General features: G+C 42.7%; 2 protein-coding genes and 1 long non-coding RNA gene across 9 annotated transcripts in view; 1 reads left to right on the forward strand and 2 right to left on the reverse strand.

Moving 5' to 3' along the window:
• Positions 1–21023, forward strand: part of BicD (protein bicaudal D) — a 32054-nt gene extending 11031 nt beyond the window's left edge. The window contains exons 1-8 of one of the 3 annotated variants that reach the window (XR_004469262.1): positions 2628–3682; positions 16746–17111; positions 17178–17315; positions 17377–18224; positions 18289–18506; positions 18569–18823; positions 18886–19176; positions 19376–21023. Coding sequence is in view for 2 of the 3 variants with exons in the window: in XM_002132906.3 (XP_002132942.3) it covers positions 3461–3682; positions 16746–17111; positions 17178–17315; positions 17377–18224; positions 18289–18506; positions 18569–18823; positions 18886–19060; positions 19376–19493 (2340 nt within the window). In the remaining variant the exon portion in view is untranslated. Of the gene's footprint in view, positions 1–2627; positions 3683–16745; positions 17112–17177; positions 17316–17376; positions 18225–18288; positions 18507–18568; positions 18824–18885; positions 19177–19375 lie in introns of those variants that run through there. The other 2 variants (XM_002132906.3, XM_033380158.1) reach the window with 2 other exon arrangements.
• On the reverse strand, positions 3779–5499 carry LOC26534127 (uncharacterized). 4 transcript variants are annotated; one of them, XR_004469265.1, is made up of 3 exons: positions 5361–5499; positions 4530–4789; positions 3779–4354 (listed from the first exon to the last, which is right to left on the reverse strand). It is a non-coding gene; the product is annotated as an uncharacterized lncRNA (long non-coding RNA). The 4 variants fall into 4 exon arrangements; XR_004469264.1 differs by lacking the exon at positions 5361–5499 and having other exon boundaries at positions 3779–4033; positions 4117–4354; positions 4530–5190; XR_004469266.1 differs by lacking the exon at positions 5361–5499 and having other exon boundaries at positions 3779–4358; positions 4530–5201.
• Ugt317A1 (UDP-glycosyltransferase family 317 member A1) lies at positions 9362–15994 on the reverse strand. 2 transcript variants are annotated; one of them, XM_015180959.2, is made up of 4 exons: positions 15878–15994; positions 10935–11084; positions 10793–10880; positions 9362–10724 (listed from the first exon to the last, which is right to left on the reverse strand). In XM_015180959.2, exons 1-4 carry the CDS (start codon positions 15977–15979, stop codon positions 9388–9390), a joined length of 1677 nt encoding a protein of 558 aa, XP_015036445.2. In that variant the 5' UTR covers positions 15980–15994; the 3' UTR covers positions 9362–9387. The 2 variants fall into 2 exon arrangements, with proteins under 2 accessions (XP_015036445.2, XP_002132943.3); XM_002132907.3 differs by lacking the exon at positions 15878–15994 and adding an exon at positions 11233–11396.
• Positions 21024–23840: the final 2817 nt, after the last annotated feature.

Genomic DNA, 23840 nt, shown 5'->3' on the forward strand with positions numbered 1-23840 from the left:
TGGTACTTTTATGGTAAAGATACAACAGAGACTCAGTCTGGATTTTGATAAAATATATAATAGAAAGAATGTTGAAATCATGATATGATATGAAAATTTATGGGCGAAATTATTGGGAAACGAGCAAAACCCAAAACCTTCCATAATTTATCCCAGTGGATTGCAGTTAAATCCTTGTCGCGCATTCACTTTTAACAATTTTATATTTCGCGCTCAAGTTTGGTGGGTCTTGATCTGTTTTTTTTGGGACTTGCTCTCTATTTTGTGAGTGGATATCCTCTTTTTGTGGAGGGATTTTTCCTCGCCACAATGTCCCTGGTCAGCTCAACAATGTCCCTACGTACCATACTCACCTACGTTTTCTTACGTATTATGCTGCTGGCAACATTCAATTTGTATGGGCCAGACTCATGTGCCGAGAAATCGAGCGCCATTCTGCATACCCTGGAAATGAATGTTATAGGTTTGAGACAATGTTGGTCATCTCAAGCTCCAACATACGCAGAAACTAGTCAGTCTCTGTTTCAAAGCTATTTCAACGATATTTTGCGGCTTATTGTCTTCTTGCAGAGACCAAGAATAAGTATCAGATATATATACAAGATACTAGTAATATTCATGAATATGTCTAAAACATATCAATTGGAGAAAGGTCATTATAAATAACGTTTTATCTTCATATAAAATTAACGAAATAGGGTATAAAAATGCCTATACACGCATCATGTCTTCAAATACCAGCAGCATTGTGACGGTTTTTTTGTTGAGCTATTTTGTTTATGCCTTGTTTTTGTTAAAATACACTAAAAGCAAGTACTAAGAACCAGCCAGTTAAGTAGAAAATTGATTCATTAATCGTATTAAATTATGTGGGCATGGCTAAATATTCTATATAACTTGTAATATGCGACGGAATATGAAAAACGAGGAATATGTAAAATGGAACTCGAATTCGTCAGTATATTTACAGTATATTTTGGTATATTTCTGAGGGTCATACTGTAGAAATACTGGTTTTCGCCGCGCTCCCATGGTATTTTTGTCAATTTCATCAATCTATTAATTTAATTTTCAATTTTATATAAAAATCCAATAAATGCAAGTATTTCGAATAGACCAATAATGTATAGAATTGATTTATCAATCGTAGAAAATTGAGTGGGCATGGCTAAATGTTCAATATAGATAGTATTATTCAACGGAACAAAGAATATGAGGAATTGGTCGTTTTTTGAATCGAATTTGAATTCGCAGCAGTTCGCTTTAGCAACAATGAGTCCCATTCCATACACAAACATGTTGCTAACATACCCTGGGGGAAATGGATGTTATAGAATTGAGGAAAAAGGGTATAAAAATGCCTATACACGCATAATGTCTTCAAATTCCAGCGACATTGCAACTGTTTTTTTGTTGAACTATTTTGCTTAAACCTTGTTTAGTCAAAATACAATAAAAGCAAGGACTAAAAACTGGCCAGTTAAGTAGAAAATTTATTCATTAATCGTATAAAATGATGTGGGCAGAGATAAAGGCCCGGTTGACAACATTTAAATCCTTGTCGCTCACATTCAAAAAAGTTCGATTTGGCGCGCACCACTCGGTATTTTTTTCAAATGAGACCGTATATACTGTAGAAACTAGTTTTCGCCGCGCTTCCATGAGGTGTTTTTTAGTGCTAAATGGTATTTTTGTCATCTATTAATTTAATTTTCAATGTTATATAGAAATCCAATTAATGCAAGTATTTCAAACAGGCCAATCATGTATAGAATTGATTCATCAATCGTATAAAATTGCGTGGGCATGGCTAAATGTTCTATATAAATAGTATTATTCAACGGAACAAAGAATATGAGGAATTTTAATTCGCCGCAGTTCGCCCCATTTCGCTTTAGCAACAATGAGTCTCATTCCATACACAAAAGTTGCGGCAACATTTACTTGAAACCCGTTTTTTGGTCAAAATAAAATACTTAAAGGTATTTTAAAGAAGCAATCTTGTAGAAAATGCATTTATCTATGGGATAAAGCTAAGTTGGCAAATCTATATAGCTTGAAATATAGGCAATACCCGATTCGCCACAGTTTCGCTATTGCAACAAACATGTTGCTAGTTCCAAGCACACATACCCTGGGGGAAATGGATGTTATAGAACTGTGAATACGTTTGTCTTCCAACGCTCAGTAGGTATCAGGATCGACATAAATATATACAAGATACTTATAATGTACTTGAATATGTCTAAAGAATATCAATTTGAGAAAAGGTCGTAGTAAATTGCGTTTGATCTACATATAAAATTAACGAAATAGGGTATACAAAGACATATACTGATGCGTGTATAGCGTGTATATCAAATACCAGCAACATTGCGACTGTTTTTTTTGTTGAACTATTTTGTTTAAACCTTGTTTTAGTCAAAATACAACAAAAGCAAGGACTAAAAACTAACCAATTGTATAGAAAATTGATTCATCAATGCGTTAAAACTATGTGGGCACGGCTAAAAGTTCTATATAGCTAGTAATATTCAACGGAAGAAAGAAAACGAGGAATACAATAGAACTTTCATTCGTCAGTATATTTACGGTATATTTTTTAAGTGAGACGGTATATGTCGGTATATTTCTGAGGGTCGCACGGTATAGCGGTCACACTGCTCTGGACGTGATTGCGGTAAAAGTTTTTTGTTTTTTGGATTTTTCGGACAAAATATTGCTCGTAATCCGTCTTTATCGAACTTGTGCAACGAAAATCGTAAACGAAGCGGCACTCTGGCTGCAGGCCACAAAATAAAAGATATGGGCACTAATTTGTACTAAAATGAAAGTGGAAATCGTGTGATGTCATGTTGGCGACAAAACTGTGCTCTGCCGTTTTTGGTTAATTGAAATAACTTCCTGCGCTGCTGCGCTGCTAACTGCTTTTGTGTGGGTGTGGGCGAGTGTGCAACACGCGCCTGGAATATAATTGTTGTTTTAAGTGCGACAAGTGCAAAGACAAACACATTTCGGTTTGTGGGTAAAGAATTGAATTGAACAGAAATTCCAATTTTCATTCCACTCCACTGAAGACCAGCACAAAAGAGAAAAGGTAAAACGCACACGCACACACAGCGCAGCGCAGAGCTGAGAACATCACAGGGTGTGTGTGTGTGTGGAGTTATGAACGCCTCCCCACATTTTGCATGTGTGTGTGCGTGAACGGGAAGCAGCAGAAGCTCCAGCAGCGCTCCCACAACCCCCCGCACTCCACGTTCGGGATAAACAAAGAGAAAGGAACAACTTTTATTGATTTCCCTCCAAAAACAAAAATAGAGGGAGAACAAGAAATCTACGATTCCGCCCAAGCAACAGGAGAGACAGGAGGAGCCGCTGCCACGCCTTCGGGCTGCATTTACCGTCCGATCCAGCCACATTCCCCCCTCCAGAAGCAGCACCCCCGTGCCCACCAGCCATGTCCAGTCCCAGCCAAACGGAGGGGAGCCAATCCCTCGAGGAGCTGCGCATGGAAGTGGAGCGTCTGACCCGGGAGCTTGACCAGGTCTCCTCCGCCAGCGCCCAGTCGGCGCAATATGGCTTGTCCCTGCTGGAGGAGAAGTCGGCGCTGGAGCAGAAGTGCGAGGAGCTGGAAACGCTATACGATAACACACGGCATGAGCTGGACATCACGCAAGAGGTAAGAGGCAAGAGGTGGTCGGGAAATGGGTGAATACAGAGTGGGACATCGATTAGTTGTACAACAGAGTCGAGGAGAAAATGAATACTCAATTAATACAGTGAAATATCGGTATGAGAAATGTGTTTTAATTGAGGTGAAAGTCTTTCCTGTTCTTTAAAATTCATTGTTCAGAAGTAATTACATTTCGGATCTCCTTTCGGCTAAGTTCTTATCAGACTATTTAATGTTCTCGTAACATCTTCGTTATACATAATGCCGGGGTCTTCTTTAGCCAGTGTCCACTGCAAAAAGCATTCTGATCTGTTTCCAGGCATTTGCCGCCGCATGTCTGCTATCTTGCTCACCCAACTATTTAGCACGCACACAGACACAAAGCAAAGCTTTTTCACAATCGCCGTCAATTTGTCTTGCTGGCAAATTAACTCGCTCACCTGTTGGCCAGTCTCTCTCCTCAGTCTCGCTTTTGTCTTTTGCAGCGCTCTCTTTTGGCTTGTCTGCCAGGTCTAGCTGAAATAATCGCCGATCGAACCGAGTCCGACGTCCATGACCATATGGTCACGTGCTGCTTTTCAAAACTGGGCTTGCGGTACTCTTAACCGATTCAGTGAACGCCGCACTCGTCTCCCTTACGCGTTCTAACTCTCGATCTGTATCGCTCTCTCTCTCTCTCTCTCTTGTAATCGCGGTTAATTGGAAAATTCAATAAACATAAGGGATAGGGAATAAATCGATTAGATGTAATTGAAATCAGTATCAGTTTTCTGCATAATTCATTTCATAAACTAAATACTTACAAAATGTAGGTTACTGTAAAAAAAAAAATGAAAAACATTGTCAAGAATACCTCCATTATTTCAGTTCTCTTGTTTTTGCACGGTCAATCTATTTTTGCCGTTTCATTTTGCACCTACGTTTAGCGCTGTATTCCCTCGCTTTACCCCGCTCAACTCATGCCATTCAGTATGGATAAACTCTCTGCCAATTAGTCGTCGCTACCGCTTGGCATTTCCGCTGGCATTCCTACCGTTTGGGGCCCTAGGCGGCTGGATGGAAACGACAGGAACCGGGCATAGCCAGACGACAGGCAAAGTTTTGTCCCTTCGTCTGCAAAAATCAAATGGGGGAACAATAATCATTCTGCCTTCTATTAACATTTCCCTATTCTCTTTTTTGCTTGCCTTTTCGGAGTCTACTTTTCTTTTTTTTCTGTAGATAATTAAAGCGGTTGCTTAGGCAAACGATTTTTGAGGACACTGACTATCAGGGGAGATAAAGAATGGCTAATAATGCTAGTTATGCGATAATTTCGAATTTTTTTTCAATGGAATGGAACGGAAAATCAAGTGACTTTGGCATGTAAACCAAGAGCTTCGCTAACTCAAACCACATAATCAACACATACGAATCATAGATAGTTCAGAATATGCACATTATGATAATTTTCAGCATCGCAATCAAGCATATAGTGCCAGGAATGATACATTTTGTGATGAAATTGCACATTCGTGAAAATAAAGTGGCGCCCTAAAGTTTTTTAATTAAATTATAACACAAAATATGAATACCCCTACACTGTTTCTGGCTTTAATTATATCGTACATAACTGCAGGATTAACTTTTCAATTATGCAAAGTTCAAAGATCTGGGGTAACACTCCCCCAGGGGACGTCTACACCTGCATATTCAGGAAAATAACAAAAAGCCTGCCAATGCCAATTAATTGTAGTTTGTACTTGTGCCCCGCTTGATAGTTTCCAGCTTGTTGGATTTGAACTCAACTGAACTTTTCCGAGAACACAAAAAAACGAGTGCGAGGGGAAAACCCCCTGAATGCCGCCTACCTCTTTCATCCTCCCATGCACACAGTTATACAAACACATTCATACTCTCTCCCACTCACACATTTTAACGGATGCTTAAAATTAAAAAATGTCAAAAAGCTAAATGGATGCGCAACGACTTAAACATACCCTTTCATTTGGACGACCAGTGAAAGTTCACTTTTCATCTTCTTGAATTTCAAAAATCATTTGAATATATTGATTTCTATGTAGTATTTTACTGGTATTTTTCAGGTATTTTTTCTAGTATAAGAAAAACACCGTCTCATATAAATGGAATGAAATATATTTCGTTCTATGAATTACAAACCTCTCATTAACACGAAAATACTCCGAAAGAGTATAATAATTTTCGCAACGTCGACGACAACGTCACTGCGGGCATTTTTCGCTAACTGCAACTCAGGGGCTGAGGCTGGGGCTGGGGCTGAGACTGTGGCGCATCAGAAGGGGGGAACATATTTCCACTTGTAATCAAGATATCAGCCGTGGGCGACCTCACCGTGAAATGACACAAATCAGAGGGGAATGGTACGGTACGGCACGGAATGGAAAGTTTCCGCCCTACTGTGGCTCCAGAGACCTGTGCCCGGGGCGTGAAATTAGCTTACTAAAATTAATTTCGTATAATCGAAAATTTAGCATGAGACTTGGCCCGGAGGTGAAAATTTTCCCATTGAATGGGTTTTAATGCAATGAGAGTTTCGATTAGGTCTCGGGGTTACTGCAAATTGGCCACAACTGCAGCCACAGAACAAATATTTGGGCAGGAAAACCTGTCAGCCACAGAGCCAGTTGCCCATTTGGCAATTTATTCAGTTCAGAGGGAATCAGAGTTAGCCCAACGCGCGGGCGGAGGGAGAGGGACACACACGATGTTGTTTGGACGTTTGTAACTGCGGCAATTAAAATGGGCTCCGAAACAAGGGCCATAAAGCGAACGATGGACGCAGCACTCCTCCCATCCACCCCGTACATGAATTTCCTGTCCTGTTCGGTGCTGTCCGGGCGCTCTGTGTGTGTGATGGCCATAATTTATGGCCCACACCGAGGACATTCCGCCGTAGTTCTGTGGGTTCTGTTCCTGTCGCGGGGCCTGCTGTGTTAACTTTGCTACTTTTTGGTCCGTTGTCGAAACCGAAAAGTTTTTAATACAAATTTAATAATTAATGCCATTATTTGTCGTGGTTTCGTGTGGAATTTCCCAAAGCAAAGGAATGTCGTGTGGAATGTTGAAAAAGTGACAAGAGGTGGAAATGAAAGAATTTAAGTGAATTTTCGAAATAAAATTTTTACGTTATCTTATAGAGAAAATTAAAATCACATATACATATTTATGTGAACTATATATATGTGCCTCGATTAATTAAACGAAGCCACTTTGCTGTTGCACTGAACATATCTGGATATAACTACTATATATTTCTCTAATAAAATTTAGATCTTTCACATAGATCTAATGCCATGTATCCACGGATTTACCGGAGAAGAACTTCAGAGATCATTATAATCCTCTTCTACTAAGTGCTACTCTATAACAGCCGTAATTACACTTTTTTGAATTGGGAAAATTCACGAATTCAACTTCCCATTAGGGACTTCGAATTGGTATCCTAATTAATGGCTCTCTCCGCATAAACAATTTCCAAATCAAATCCCAATCAGTCCCATAAATATAATCCCCCCAGCAGTGGTGCTTGAATAACCTTAAGCTTAGGCTTCATTAATTTATGGCATGGCCCTGCGAATCCTTGCCAAATGCTCAACCAAGCGAAATCCTAGGCAGACAATTACAATTAGAAATGCAACAGCAACATGAAAGCCACAAAAGCAGAAGTAGGAGTAGGAAAAGGACCAGGCCCAGGCCCAGGACCAGGATCTGCAGCAGGAGCAGGATTAAGAGCAGACAACGAAAAAAAGGGAGAGAATTATAATGATTTGACACTGATGTTCTGTTCTTTTGGCGCAAATTGCAATTCCACGGCAATCAAACTGGCAACAGCAACAACAATAAGAGGAAGAGCCGCAACTGCAAGTGGATGCCACACAAAAGGGGAGGCCATGGGTTGCAAGGGGTTAAATGTGGCGCTTGAGCACTGACAAAACATGTTTCCGTCGCAGTCAGACAGCTGCATTGGCATCAGTGGCAGCACTGGCACTGGCAGTGGCAGTGGCAGTGGCAGGAGCCGCAGTGGCAAAAGGAAATGAGTAGGAAAAATGTGTTGTATTTCCCGCCAAGCCCCCACAGCCAGACAGCACCGGCCCCCTACCATTTCCCCAGAGGCCGTTGCAATGAATTGCAAGCAATGAAAATGTAAAGTACACAGAACTTGTGACGATGATGAGCAAAATCTCAGCAAGGATGCTGGGGCGCACACAGGACAACTGTTGTGACAATTGAACTTTTGTAGTCGCAAGTCCTGGAGGGCGTCTGGGCGAGAGCTGTCGCCCAGGATGGGGCTCGTTTGAGAGATGGAAATCTGTCTGCTTGTGGGTCTGGCCGAGAGATATAGTCCTGCCTCCTGGAGGTGGCTGTGCAAGAAAGATATCTCTGAATCCTGAATGGGGTTTGGGGGAGCCCTAGATTGGTTTTCCTGCATAATAACTGTGCCATTTGTTTGCGTATACTTTTTGGCGCATCCCCGTTAGGGTTCTGTCTCCTAATTTGACCTCGAGTGGTGCCATTCCGCCATTCCGTTGCTGGATGCCTGCCAGATGACATTTGCATGGCAATCATCTCCACATCGCTTTCGAAACACTGTGCAAATGTGCAACCAGATGGATGCAACGCGCCATGACTATTGGCTGTTAAATGGGAGCGAGGATTCCCGCATTCGCTGCATTATGCAACACACATTGCCAGAATAGATATTACTGTGAGGCTGGCTAGCAAAAGGAGGCGGAAGAGAACGCTGCTGCATTCGGAATATTTATTATTATTTCGTTTTATGTGGTTCCGCTCTTTCAAGGATCTGTGGCAGTCCGCCCCCCGCTGTGTTCCATTTCACATTTCCTGCGTTTTTCTTGAGAGCGCACTTTTTCTCCGGGTTTGTTTAGGTTGCGGAAGTTCCAGTACTCTTTCTAAGAGTTTAAGAGTTCCTGCAGCCTTAAAAAATTTAAAGTGCATAGAGCTCCAATGGATCTCTTTTTAGAGAGATGAATTTAAAACTCGATTTCCTCCAATTGCCCCAACTTCAGCTTTGACTTGAGCTTTAGTTTCTTTTCCAAATAAATATTCGTTAGGACTCGTAGAATATTCAATATAAGACAGGAATTTGAAATTCCACTTGTATGGACACGTTAGGACTCCCCCAGGTATGCTTAAGCTCAACAGGATTACTCCCTTCGCGTCCTGGCACTTTAGAGGGTATGCCACATTCCACTTGCCCTCGCAGTTGGCAAATCTCACGGATTCCCATTTCTTTGAGGGCGTAATTTGAGTTCTTTTATGCCACAGTTTCCGCACACACACACACACACACTTTTGTCCTGCGGGGATACGATTCTGTGTGGGTGGAATAAGACTCGGTCTGTCACGAAGACGCCTCGGTAATGCTCGGAGAGGACTCCGTCTGGCGGGGGGAAATCGGATACGGCTCGGTTTGTGGCAAAGCGTAGGTTACATACATATGTAAGTCCCCAGTGAAGGAAGATATACATATTTTAGAATATGTCCACAATTATATACAAGTCTCGATACTGAAGCGATTGGACGAGGAGCTACTGGAGGGATGGTTGGCTCATGATGGAGCGGCGGTAGCCGATTTGAAAGAGCTAAGTTTCTATACCCTATACCTTTTAAAATTGACGTAATTTAAATAAAACCACAATGAAATGGCGTTCAATACACTGTATTTCAGACTAATTTAATTTGGTGTTCTTGGTAGAAATTTTCTTTTGCCAAAAAAATATGGCCACAAGGCACAGACCCACCAGCAGGCCAACAAAAAATAACGCCACTCCAAAGTAGAACAAAAACAGGTCGAAAAGGTGCAACTGATTCGAAGAGATGCCAACACCTCGGGTTCTAATCGCAGCCCCCCCCTTGTGTCTGGCCACATAGTTCACCCAGAACATAGCGCTGGCCAGGGCGCCCAGAGGTCTGTCCCGAAACTCGAGCGATACAGCCCGGATCGTAATTTGATACTGCGGCTCCAGCAGCAGCCTGTCTACCGCCCAGGACAGGGACGCAATCGTGACATTCTCTTGCTCCAGCTTCAGGCCAACACCCAGTCTCACTGCCAGCTCCATGTTTTGCCGCTCGTTCTGGAATATTGGCAGCCCCAGAGTTGGCACATTTCTAACGATTGCCTCCTGCAGACTGAGCAGATCTCCGTTCATAATGAAGGCGTTGACCCGGGGATGGGCCAAGATGTCGATCTGCGGCACCGCATGCTGGATCATCACGTTCTTGGGCAGACCGTCCAAAGTCTTCACGTCGTGGCAGGACCAAATGAACCTTTCCTTGCGGGAGTCAAAGAACCCTAAGAGCGCTTCCAACTTCAACTTGGGCAGCTCGCCGCATGGCTGTTCGTTTCCCAGCTGCAAGTATATGGCTCCGGCACGGGCTTCCTCCAGAAACCTCTTAATATTCCATGGCAGCTCCCGCGGACCACGAATGTGAAGGCCACCGGCGGGCACAATGTGCTGCAGACTCGGACGAGGCGTCATCAGGGGCACGTGGCTGTTGACCAAGAGCAGAGAAAGCTGATTCGCCTGCAGCTCTGGCACAGTCGATTTCACTTTAAAGTGCTTAGCTATGAGCTGTTCCTGTGCCCCGAAGTGATCCTTTGCGAACTGCTTCCTGCGCGAGATGCACTCCCGGATGTTTCCCAATCTCGCCGAGAATCCCAGCGAAGGAACATAATGCTCAAAGTCAATGGGGGAGCATGCCGCTGGCACCATGGACTCCTGTACTGCCTCCATGTAGTTGCCAAAGTCCGTGCTCACGATGCCAACGATAGGCTTCTGGTGGAATTGGCCCAGAGCCAGTAGTGCCTCCGTGTAGAAATAGTCCAAAATTATCACGTCGAAGTCGAAGTCCAATGGGGGCTGCTGCAGCAGCTTCTTCAGGGGCTCTTGGCTGAGGAAGTGGTCCAAGGCGTTGGCTCCAACGACAGCCAGGGACTTGCGAAGAGTTGGAACTGACAATCTTCCCAGATCGGCCAGATTACCTTTGGGTGCTGCATGCTTTTGCACTGTTCATGGAAAGAAGAAACGCACTGAGACTTATGGTTCTCGTAGTTCTCTCTCGACGCTTACTCACAGTTGCTCCAGAATGGATATTCGGGAATAATCGTCTCCGACACGTTCTCCAAGCGCTCTCCCAGACCGTGCCCAGTGTATACCGTAACCTGTTGGAGATTTCAAATGAGTTATAATCGTTCTTTCGCCCATAGAATACTCACATTGTGTTCCCGGCTGGCCAGCTCCGTGACCAGAGTGCGCATCACCGCAAAATGACTCTCGCTGGCATGTGGGAAGAGCACAAGAATCTTGGCTGCTTGGCCGGAGCACAGACAGATCAGGGAGAGCACGATCACCTTAGTTTGCATTTCCTGTGGGTACATTTTTTATACACATACATTTTCTGACTCAACTTCCTATTGGTACACATCATCATTGAACGGAAGATGATCGAACATTTGTTATCAGCTGAGCGGATTGATTGATCCCTCAATGAACTTTTGTTCTCGCATTACCCACCATTCTAAGATGTTTCAACCTCTACAGAAACTATAGCTAAATCCAGCCGAATCCCAACTGCAATTTCCCTGGCAAGTTCTTCCGCTTCTGTCCAGAGCCCAGTTCCTACGCAAACTGAAATTATCTCTATACGCCTTGACTCCACACAAACAAAAACTGATTGTGCTCAGAAAAATAATCTTAGAAGTGCGTCCAGAATTTCTGTGGTTATGGAGGAAACATATGTGGCACATGAGACGACTGCCACCAGACACCAACACATGTGTACATGCAGGCACACATATGTAGATTCCTATATTGCTTTCATTAATATACATACATATACAGAGTGAATATGGGAACGAATGGGGTAGAACACAATTGCACTAACTGAGTCAGACACTCGTATAGAAGAGGCATACGATTCCTTCAAGTTGAGCGATATGAGATCGACTTTCGAGTCGTTTGTTTCTCGCTCAAATGAAGAGCCCGAACATATGTACATATATTGTATGTACATATGAGCATGTGCTACGTACATTTGAGTTGTCTGGGAACTCGATTGCTCGCTGCCTTGGAAAATGAAAGTTCATCAAAAAATGTGCATTTACTAAAAATACTAACTAATCATCGTCTCTTCTCATGAGAACCCATTTCATTATAATTGTTTACTGGCAACTCCCCTAAAATGTGGCCTTGCACCTGTTTCAATCAATTCTCACGAGTCTCCACTGGGTTTATTTAAATTTAAGCATACATATGTACATACCAGCTGTATGCTCTTTTAATTGTCGCAAATATGTATGTAGATGGACACTCATACAAAAGAGTTGAATGCCGTTTCTTTACGTAGAACTGTTGAATAGTTGTTGAGAGTATTTGCCAACGGAACATAAAAACGAGGGGGAACGTTGTGAGTTGCGGCGGCGACCGCTACTCTACATTTATACCCGTATGGGTATGGCCATACCAGTATGGCTAAATTGACCGACAATGTGTGCGTGTGGGAGAGATAGAAAACGTGTCTGAACATGTCGTCGGGCGCTGCTTAGCCACTGCAAATTAATTTATTCCTTTTCGCTATACAAATGATCCGTTCTGATCCAGATTCATCAATCTCATAGATACGGTCATTCTCTATGATTGTGCGTTTTTAGTTTTCTCGTATCTACAATATTGTGGATGCCAAAGATTTTCGTCCTTTGTGGTGGCGGAAGGGGGTGGGGCGAAATTTTGAAATATATGTACGTTTTATAGTGAGATCTAACAGGAGTGTGGAAGAGTGTGAAAAAAACACACATTATTTTCTCTTGCCGTTTTCTCGCTATTCTGGTCACCGTTTTCTTTTCTCATTTTATTTTATTCTTTTTTGTGGGTTTTCTTTTTTCTTCTTTTCGGCGGCATTTCAAATTCAGAGAGTGTCATGCCCGTGCATTGACATGGCTACAAATGTGCGTCAGTCCGTTCTCTCTCTCTCTCTCTCTTTATCCAGAGTGTGTGTGGATCTCTCTCTCTCTTTGTTTGTGCATTTGTTGGGGTTAGAGACTATGCCGGAGACCATAACAAACGGTACACTGAGGGAAAATCTTTCGCTAGAAAGCTCTTAAGGTTCATGCTGGGAATATATTTATACATATCTTGAAAAGAGATAGATAGATGTTAAGGATTAAAGACGTTTAAAAGATTGTTTGATCTTCCATCTAGATTACTTAAAGATAGTGTAAAGATAAATGGAAGATAATCTGAAAATAGTTTCAAGATAAATGGAATATAGAGGAAAGAAGAAGGGACGGAAGATCATTTGAGAATAGTTTTTAGATAGATGGAGTATAGATTTCTGATGGATTAAGTGTGTGCAACATTTAAGATATGTGGAGGGTGTTTTCACCCGTACTTTCCCTGTGTAGAAAACAGTTTATTGTTGACAGCTATTTGTGCTTTATTCCTGGGCTGTTACCAGATTTAAATTTACTCTGGTGCGTTCCACGAGAGTGAAGCGGCCGTTGCCGCCTCAGTCGTCGGTTAACGAGATGGGCGTGGTGTCGCCCCCATGGAATATACAATATATACAATCTGTTCAGTCATTCATGGCATACTTTATCAACATTGGGGAGCATAACCACCCATAACAGACCCACCCTCATCCAGTTCTCGTAGCCGTATCTCTGTAACCGTGGAATTGCAGGCAGAGGGAGAGGAGGAGGAAAATTGTTATGGTCGTCCATTGCCGGTACGGACCTTACCCTGCTGCTCCCACCCAAGTGCTCAGCAACAGTGCGCTCCAAAATTCTGCTCATCGCCGTCATAATGTGGGCAATCTGGTCTATTTTTAGTGCCTGTTCGGCCAGGAGGAGCTGTGGCAGTGGGAAACCAAACATTGCAACATCATTCCACCCAGAGAGACAGAGAGAGATGACGGCAACAGCTGTTGCAGCCACTGCCTCCTGTCCCTGCCTCCCCACTCTCAGTTCACTTGAACGGGATCTCGCTGCGTCTAATCCAACCGCAGATACATTGTGAAATGTTCCATCAGATACGGGGATGGGGGCATAGGCCCAATGTCTGGTCTGGCGCCATACTATGTGGAGTGCCTGCCTCTCTGTTTGGCCTCTTCTGAACTGTGTTAATATTTGCTCGACTTAATTAAAAATCTTTTCTAATTTGCATAAAGTTTATGCCGCCATTTGTTTGTGGCCTGTTGCCCGGCACATGGCGTCACTTTACATGGATAGTGAGGGTGCACTGTGAGAAATATGTAGGGTTCTTGTGGGAATATAAAGAATGGCAGAACGAATGGAGGATACGGGATTCCATTTATGGAGTGCACATGGAATATTTCCGAAGTTTAAACTAAAATATATGTAAAATGGAATTAATTTTTCTTAATTTCTAAAAGGCAACTCCTGAGTATTTACAATAAATAATTAGCGGTCGATTAGGACTATCCTAAAGAATCCAAAAATCGATTGAAAACATACATTTGTTGTGTCCCAGATAGAATAGAGATCGTAGGTTAATTAATGGAATTTAATTTTACAATCTTGAAAATTAGATTCGTTGCTTACAATATTTTGCATGCTTTCCTTATCTCTGAGATGTAAATGTTGATTATGTGAGAGGTTTACTTATAGAGCACGTAACGTGATGACACTCTGGAAAATGTCTCCATAGAAACAAAGGTTGTTGAAGACCGTTAAGATCTCTATTAGATTTTATACTTCGTACACGTTATCCGATCTGCACAAGAATAAAACAATTTGGTTTTAAAAGAGTACAATGTCATGCTGGATGTTGCACCTGGTGTCTATTTACCTCTCTCTCCGCTGCCTGTCACGCCTTTTATACCTTGTACCATCACGCTCTCGTTGAATAATGTATGGATCTCAATTAATTGATATATCTTTCACCATGGATGGAAAATCCTGTTTGGATGTGCAACATCTGCCGTTAAGAATGAACAAAATACTCCTAAAAATAAGAGGTGCCATCTATAAGAATGTTATGATATGCACCTTCTCGAAGAATATCTATAAAGATATATCTCTATTATATGGATAGTACACTCGGTTGCATTTGAATGAAATGCTTCTGAAATCCGCCCTCATTTCAGAGTCTTTGTTGGTTGATTATCTCACACTTGCCCCGCCATCTCTCCCATCTCCTCCCCTTCTAGCCATCTCTCTTTCTCTATATCTTTCCCCTCTTAACCTAAGAGGCGCCTTGCAATTCGGTTGCATGAACGAACGTGCGACAGCTTTTAGGCAGCTGAAATTCCATCCGACGCTTGCCTTGGCCTTTTGTTTGCTTTCTCTTTTAGGTTGGCCCAGCCCCTTTCGCCCCCTCAACCCCCCTTCCTTCCGCTTCACATTACACTAATTAACGGAATGCACTTGGCTTAAAGCCGACTGCCGCCCGAGTGGCTAGAGAGGGCCGCGAGACGGCCGATTGTGGGTGTGTGCGATTGTCAAATTGAGATTGCAGAAACAACAAGAGGAAAGGCGTTGGTTGACGTCGCCCCAGAGCCGTCAACGATAATTACACGGCCATAGTGAAAACTAAGGGAAATGAAAAGAGCGGGCCAGCGAGACCCGGCTTATCAACGGGTTAAGGGTAGACACGACTGGCGTCGTTTGGTTGCCTCCGCCGCCTGCTAATTACACAGCATTTAAAACGAGAGACAGAGCAGAGAGGACCCAAAAGAAAAGCCCGAACGAAACTTGTTACTGGTCCTTAATGCAGTTTCCGCTATTCTCGCTTTCCTTTTCGTGGTCACTCCTCGTGGGGCAATGCGGTGCTTCTCTGTGGCTCCCACTTTCTGGCCGCCTCTCTGGCTCTGAGGTCGGCCTGCAGAAGTCCCACTCATGATTTCTGGCCGCGTTTTGATGATGAAACTTGTGAAGCACGTACTCGAAATGGGCCCATAGAAAACTGGCAGACCATCAGACGGGCAGACGGGGTTTGAGATTTCAATTAAAGCCGCCAGAAGGATTATACACCCCCGAACACGGGAGGAACACACCCAATCAGTCCACCCACTCCCTGACCATATGGACATGCCGCATGCCAACAGTCAGTGGCGTCTCCAGCGCCCAGTTAAGGGCTTGGCTTGGCCTGGCCGGGCCCCATAAACATTATGTATACTCCTCGTATATTCGTACATATTTACCTTGTTGGCCAAACAGACGGCCATGGCTCTCGTCGTCCTGGGTGCTGGGTACTGGGCACTGGGTGGTGGGTACTGGGTACTGGGTACTGGGTGTGCCCCCATTAACCTTTATGTGCTTCCGAGCGACTTTAATGCGCTTACCGACACTGCCTCTGCCACTGCCCAGGCTCGCAATTAACGAAAATCCAATAAATGACGACGACTGAGTCCCGGGAATCCCAGGGAAGAGCTAGCTGCTGCATCTGCCCCTCTGGGGAGACCTGCAATGCCCTGCAGTGGGAGGAGAAAAAAATAAGCGAAGATGATTAAGGAAACAATTTTTAATCTGAAAATGGATATACTCTTTCCTACAAGGGGGTCTTTGAATTGTGGAGAAACGATGTTAAATGGAATATATTTAAGGGGAATCGATTGTAAATCATTTGCCTGGAAAAAAAAACCTCTTTTCTTTCTATACTAATATAAAAAAAGAACCTCAACAATCAACTATCCTTCACTTTCGACCAGTTCCCTCTCGATCCTTACACACCCAAGCCTACTGGTGCTACGAAATTTAATGAAAAACGAAACCAAGTGCAAGGGAGGGAGTGAGCCACAGCAAAGGTCCCTAGTGGCAAACGCCTCTCCTCGAAGCAACCAAACCCAACCCAGCCCAACCGAACCACACCCATCCGTGCAGCCATTCCCCACGTAACTTACACATGCAAATGACTGCAATAAAAATCCAATGGCTGGGGCTGCTGGAAGGAAACTTTTATGATTACTACTTACCGTGGTGTGGTGGGGTGTGCCATCAGCCACGTCTTTACCCCGCCCCATCTGACACCTCGCTCATCTCGTTTGTCCGTTCTGCTGTTATCCGTTTCAGGCCCTCACAAAGTTCCAGAGCTCACAGAAGGTCACCAACAAGACGGGCATCGAGCAGGAGGATGCACTGCTCAACGAGTCCGCTGCCAGGGAAACCTCGCTCAATCTGCAGATCTTTGACCTGGAGAACGACACGAAACAGCTGCGCCATGAGCTGGAGCGTGTGCGGAACGAGCGCGATCGAATGCTACAGGAGAACTCGGACTTTGGTCGGGACAAGAGCGACAACGAGGCGGAGCGACTCCGTCTCAAGTCCGAGCTGAAGGATCTAAAGTTCCGCGAGACGCGTATGCTTAGCGAGTACTCGGAGTTGGAGGAGGAGAACATATCTCTGCAGAAGCAGGTTTCCAATCTGCGGAGCTCGCAGGTGAGTCCATCAGATATTTATGCGATAGAAAGATGTAATAGCTAATCGATTTGTGTTCTCCCTCAGGTGGAATTTGAAGGTGCCAAACACGAGATTCGTCGTCTCACCGAGGAAGTTGAGCTGCTGAATCAACAGGTCGATGAGCTGGCGAATCTCAAGAAGATTGCCGAAAAGCAAATGGAGGAGGCGCTGGAGGCATTGCAGGTGCAGCATTTGAATGATTAAATGTGTCCTTAAATACAAATTTAATACCATTCTCCAATAGGGGGAACGCGAGGCAAAGTATGCGCTGAAGAAAGAGCTGGATGGCCACTTGAACCGCGAGTCCATGTATCACATCAGCAATCTGGCCTACAGCATACGCAACAATATGGAGGACAATGTCAGCCAGAATTCGGATGGCGAGGAGGAGAATCTAGCACTGAAACGCCTGGAGGCTGACCTGAGCACCGAACTGAAGTCTCCCGATGGCACCAAATGCGATCTCTTCTCCGAAATCCATCTGAACGAGCTGAAGAAGCTCGAAAAGCAGCTGGAGAGCATGGAGAACGAGAAGACCCATCTGACGGCCAATCTACGGGAGGCACAAACGAGTCTGGACAAGTCACAAAATGAGTTGCAGAACTTCATGTCCCGCCTGGCACTATTGGCCGCCCATGTGGATGCTTTGGTGCAGCTGAAAAAGCAGATCGATGTCAAGGACCAGACGGCTGGCGAGGACCAGAAGGATGAACTGCAGCAGCAGCTGCGGGCAATCATCTCGCAGTACGCGAACTGGTTTACGCTCTCAGCCAAGGAGATCGATGGCCTCAAGACTGACATTTCCGAGCTTCAAAAGGGCCTGAACTACACGGATGCCACCACCACGTTGCGCAACGAGGTGACCAATCTGAAGAACAAGCTTCTGGCCACCGAGCAAAAGTCCCTGGATCTGCAGAGCGATGTGCAGACCCTTACGCACATCTCCCAGAATGCCGGCCAGAGCCTGGGCTCGGCGCGCAGCACTCTGGTGGCCCTCAGCGATGATCTGGCTCAGCTTTATCATCTGGTCTGCACTGTCAATGGGGAGACGCCCACGCGTGTCCTACTGGATCATAAGAGCGATGATATGAGGTTAGATTGGCATCACAAATATCATTTAATAGTTGCTTAAAATCGTATTTTGTTCTCTTGGTAGCTTTGAAAACGATTCGCTTACTGCCATCCAATCACAGTTCAAGTCTGATGTATTCATTGCTCGTCCTCAAATCGTTGAGGATCTACAGGGTTTGGCTGATTCGGTGGAGATCAAGAGGTATGTGGACACGGTCAGCGACCAGATCAAGCATTTGAAGACAGCTGTGGAGCATACCATCGATTTGAACAAACACAAAGTTCGCTCCGAGGGTGGAGATGGTGAGTGGGCCTCTCAATATGATCAAAGATTCATAATTTATAGGGATTATCATCTATTACAGCTGTGGAAAAGGGCAACACCGAGGAAATGGAAGAGTTGCAGGAGCAAATAGTCAAGCTCAAGAGTTTGCTGTCGGTGAAACGCGAACAAATCGGAACCCTGCGCAATGTGCTCAAGTCAAACAAACAAACCGCCGAGGTGGCTCTCACCAATCTCAAGTCCAAGTACGAGAACGAGAAGATCATTGTCAGCGACACCATGTCCAAGCTGCGTAACGAGCTCCGTTTGCTCAAAGAAGATGCAGCCACCTTCTCCAGTAATTATCCAGCAATAGGTTTCTGTACGTCTCGTATTTAATCATTGCTTTTTGTTGCTTAGGTCTGCGTGCCATGTTTGCTGCACGCTGCGAGGAGTATGTCACTCAGGTGGATGATCTCAATCGCCAGCTGGAGGCTGCCGAGGAGGAGAAGAAGACTCTCAATCAGCTGCTGCGTCTGGCTGTCCAGCAGAAGCTGGCCCTCACCCAGCGTCTGGAGGAGATGGAAATGGATCGGTGGGTGCATTTGGGTCGCTAAAAGTCAGCCATCAATCCCCTACACACATCTGTTACTGTCATAAAGTTTATGTTCTCCCTTGTATCCCTCCCAATTTTTGAGACTCCAGCATTCGGTAAGCATTTGCAAACTGCAACCAAAAGGCTTTGCATGTCTGCCGCCTGCCTGCCTGCTAACCCGCTGCTGGAATCCACCTAATCCCAAGAAAATCCCGCTGCGCGCAATCAAAATTTAAATTGTTAAAAAACTGCCTTTTTAATCTCCTATCTACTCACAAACTAACAAATTTTCTTCGTTTCCTTTCCCCCAAACAGTGAAATGCGTCATGTTCGTCGTCCGATGCCACCGCAGAGCGGCACACGCGGCAAATCGTCGTTCAGTACACGTCCATCGAGCAGGAATCCAGCGAGCAGTAATGCCAATCCCTTCTAACATAAAATCAGCGTGCAGCGTAAACTTTTGGCTTTAGTTTATACTTTGCTTAAGTTGTAAGTTCGTTGGAGTTCCTTCAGAGAGAAAGAGATCATATATAAAGAGATCAGGCTGCAGCCTGCAGCAATACACAAAAATGAACTGCGGATTGCAGATTGAGAACGAAGCTATAACTATTCTCCATCTAACTACTATAACTATATATTTGTTTCTATTGTATTTGTATTTATTGAAAGTTTAGTTAGAATGAAAGTTTTGTGTTAGACAAGATCGAAAGGAAGCAGGAAGCAGTAAATGGTTATTAACGGTTAGTTACTTAAACGTCCAATTAATTTAATTAAAATGAAAACGAAAGAAGAGTGTGAGGTCACGAGAAGATGTAACGTAACGAATTGTATTTTTATAAATGCGAATCGAATGTACCATATCGATTCGATAGCGTCCTAGTTTGATTTCAATCTGAGTTTTGTTAAGTTTCGCGTTGAATATTTGATTTTTGTTATCAACGCTGTGCGCAAGCAAACAAAAGAAGAAACGAAAAAAGTTGATAAAGAATGTTGATGTTGAACAAACGAAATGGTATTGGCAATTGAGGAATCATGTATTAATTGGCCTGCCCTGCCCGATAACCAAGAGTATTTTCACACGGGTTTACAGTCGTACCCCTAAAAACGTACGTAACATGAACAAGAGGAGACCCTCCCTCCTCGCCGAAATGTATATTATCGATGGTGTTTGGAAGCCATTGTAGTACCAACACTGTAGCAAACAGTCTACAAAGTCTCAAAGACGATTCTGATGATGATTATTTGTATTTATAGAGCGCCACTGGGGCCTCGCCAAAATGATTGAATTGTAGGAAATTAATTATTGTTTGCAATGAAGAAAAAACGTAGTTTTTTTGTGGTTCACACTTAGCATTAATTGCAGAAATAACATATGATTTGTGCATTATTATTTAATTCAATTAAAAAATATCAAAAACACATAAAACTATCAAGCAAGTAGTTAAGAATTTGTTTTCATTTCGAATGAGTTTTTGTGTTTGTTGCTGTACGAAAATGTACAATTCCTTGTGCCACGTCCCCCAATGAGACCATTAGACGAACCTTTTGTCATATATGTATTCTTTCAGCAGCAACAAGCTCTAATGGCCTTAATATGATATACATATGGTTTAACACACACAAAATAAATAACTATGGTGATTACCAAGCAGCTTAACCAACATACAAAATAGCAAGACAAAGCGTTAAAGTTTAAATAAATATTATTATCGTAGCTAATTAAACACGAAAGTAGTGTCCAGCAACCAGAGCACATTATCTAGTAGCAGTCCCCGTCCCCTCTACCCTACAAGAGATGGAAACTTACAAATTTGTTGCTTCTTTTTGGGTTCACGATGTTTCGTTTTCGTTGTCAATCGGAAGAGGTGGAGATTCTACATGAAATTTATATATACAAGATCGTATATTGTGTAAATTACCGAGCCATTAAATTGAATTTATATTTAAAGTACACAAATGACACTGAACACACTCACACACACACTCAGATATACACACACACACAACGTCCATTCATGCATTCACAGATAAAAACTCCCAGGAGTTGCCTATGAACAAATTATTTATGAAACAAGAAAACCAAACTCTAACCAATTGTAAATATATTTATATACATATGAAAGTTAGTAGAGATATCGAGCCAGAAACAAACAGAAAATGCATCCATATTTCAAAATAATGATTTTATTGTAATTTTTACCGTCCCTTTTTGCGAACGAACTAAAAAATACAAAGTCTATTTATGCAAAACAAAACAAATCACTGAACCAATAACGAACAAAAAATGCAACTTTCAGTTCATCAGAGATCATATATTAAGCTACTCAAATACCATAAAACTACGTACATACATCGATTGATCGTTCATCCAACCAGCCAAAATATTGATAGCCAATATGGATACTATATTAAAACATACATACATACATATGACATAAAGACATTTCAATTGCGGGTAGCGACCATGGATGATAGCCGCCGCCAGAGAGATTGGAGTAGGTGGTGGTGGTGGCGTCACAAAAAGCAAATAGTTTTCTATTTCCCCAAAACCAAAACACACCGAATGTAAGAGTAAAGCAATTGAATTTAAGATTTGAAGGATAATTAATGTAAGTTTTACGATAAATTGCCGGCAAGTTGCAATAACTTTGCATGTGGCAGCTGTGGACATATGAGAAATGCAATGTGCAAACCCAATGTGCAAGGGATAAACGGAGAGCTGAGCATAAATTATACAAAATACTTATTACAAGATATGTGGAAATAAAGAAATTAGCAAATACATTTTAGTGTTTTATTTGGAAGCAGGTTGTGGATTATCTAGCATTCAATTACGAGTTTCTTCTCAATCATTTTTGAAAGGAGACCTTCGTACGGTTGTGGTTATTGTCTAACCTAAATGACTTTATGCAAATGGTGTCGATTTGAGAAATGCAGTGCATAAACGTCGGTACTAAGAATTTAAGTAGTTAATTGCTCTATGATATGTGGGTATTCTTGTACAAAGTACATATATTTAAATATCTTTAATCACCACGATGTTCGTCTGTGATTCTTATCGGTGCGATTTTTAAATATTTGGTGAAAACAATGAAATGTGCATTTGACAGATGGTGGGAAGTAGAGTATTGTTTGCTGTTGCTTACTTATTTCTATGGGAAATATCTAGAAGATATGTTATATATTGCTGGATGGAACCTGGGAGTAATATGTTTTGATAAGTTTCGGAATGGATGGTGGAGATTATTACATTTTAAATTCTGTAATCACCTCGATTTTGAATGTCACTTATTATCGGTCTGCCATTATCGAAATTTTCTTAGCGAAATTAATAAAAAAGAAAATATTTTTGAAGCAAAATTTATAATATGCTTGGAATGTTTGATAATACTGCTGTTGGAGGATTTTTTAAGCATTATGTAGACAATAAATAAGTCAAAACAGCTCTTGCATGAATCATCGTTCATTTCACTTCACGTCACCGATACCGATTCTTACCAAAACTCGATGTGGGAGTCACGAGGCCAAGAAAACTACCGATATTTCGGCCAGGCAAACAGAAATGCATAGATGAACGACCTTGGCCCTATCGAGAAGACAACAACAAATTCGATACACTCGTGCATTAAAGCAGACGAGCGATAAACATTTGCATGGGGTAAGGGTGAGCCAAACAGACAGAGACAAATATGAGTTCCAACAGAGGTAGAAAACAACAAAGAAATGTATACTGAGAAATCACAGTGCACAGTCGTAGACACAGGGTAATATTATACAGCTAATAATTTATATACAGAAAAGACAGCGTATACTGCGATACGGCATTGCATTAAAACGCCTTTCAAATTACAAAAGGATCATTGCAGGTGCTTATAAGCTATAAAAGTATTAAGTTTGTTATACATATGCCATGGAACTTATCGTATTCTCAAGTTTTTTTTCCCCGTTACAGCCTTACGATAAGATATCTGCTATGGTTATGTAATTTCCCTTGAAACTGACTAAAAATGCGGAATAATGCAAATAAATATTTACTTGTCTGAACAAATAGAGAATGCAGGAAAGTCACTCACATTGAGTAACCCAGATAACTTTTAGTAGCGTATAGAAAACGAAGCTATAGGGCGATTATCAAAATAATCAGAATTATTACAACATTCGCTTATTCTTACTAAATTGCAGTCATCTGTAGTTTAAATACAATGGAAAATACTCCGATCATCACAAGGAATGCACAACACAATGCCGTCACAATTGCTTCAGTTTATTCAATCTCGTGCTTCTGTTTCTCAAGAAAATGCTTTAAAATAAGAGTTTCCCATGGCTTTCCGCCATAAATCGTTTAATGATATCCGAGAGATGCCTGACTCGATCAGTCTTACATTCAAATGATGGCCAAAAAATGATGATCGGGGAGTGCAACATCATGTACTTTATCGATACCGATTCCAATCAATGGCGATGTCACGCGGCCAGCAAAACTACCGATATTTCAGCCAGGCCAACATAAACCCGCAGATGGAGGAGACGTGCTCTATCGAATCCAAACGAAAATGAAAACACAAAACTCACGGATACACACCACACGGCACACAGATAAACAAACTCACACACACTTTGGCAGTGAGTCTGAAAATTCATGCCGCTGGGACGCCCGCCCGTACGTGACGTTTCCAATTGCGAAGCGATGCGGATGGATGCGGGCGTTTGTGCCTGGTTTCTGCTTCTGCTTCTTTTATTCGTCGCCGCTTCGGTTGGTGGGTTTATACAGTTTATTGGT

This window comes from Drosophila pseudoobscura, chromosome 4, assembly GCF_009870125.1.
Source record: "Drosophila pseudoobscura strain MV-25-SWS-2005 chromosome 4, UCI_Dpse_MV25, whole genome shotgun sequence".
NCBI classification, from domain to species: domain Eukaryota; kingdom Metazoa; phylum Arthropoda; class Insecta; order Diptera; family Drosophilidae; genus Drosophila; species Drosophila pseudoobscura.

What these genes read in the sequence shown, in the direction of transcription:
- Ugt317A1 (XM_015180959.2), bottom strand. Translation starts at nt 15,979, where the DNA reads ATGGGGGCACACCCAGTACCCAGTACCCAGTACCCACCACCCAGTGCC. An exon ending in CCGTCTGTTTGGCCAACAAG is followed by an intron (nt 11,085 to 15,877) that starts GTAAATATGTAC and finishes ATGTACCCACAG; the next exon opens with GAAATGCAAACTAAGGTGAT. An exon ending in TGGCCAGCCGGGAACACAAT is followed by an intron (nt 10,881 to 10,934) that starts GTGAGTATTCTA and finishes AATCTCCAACAG; the next exon opens with GTTACGGTATACACTGGGCA.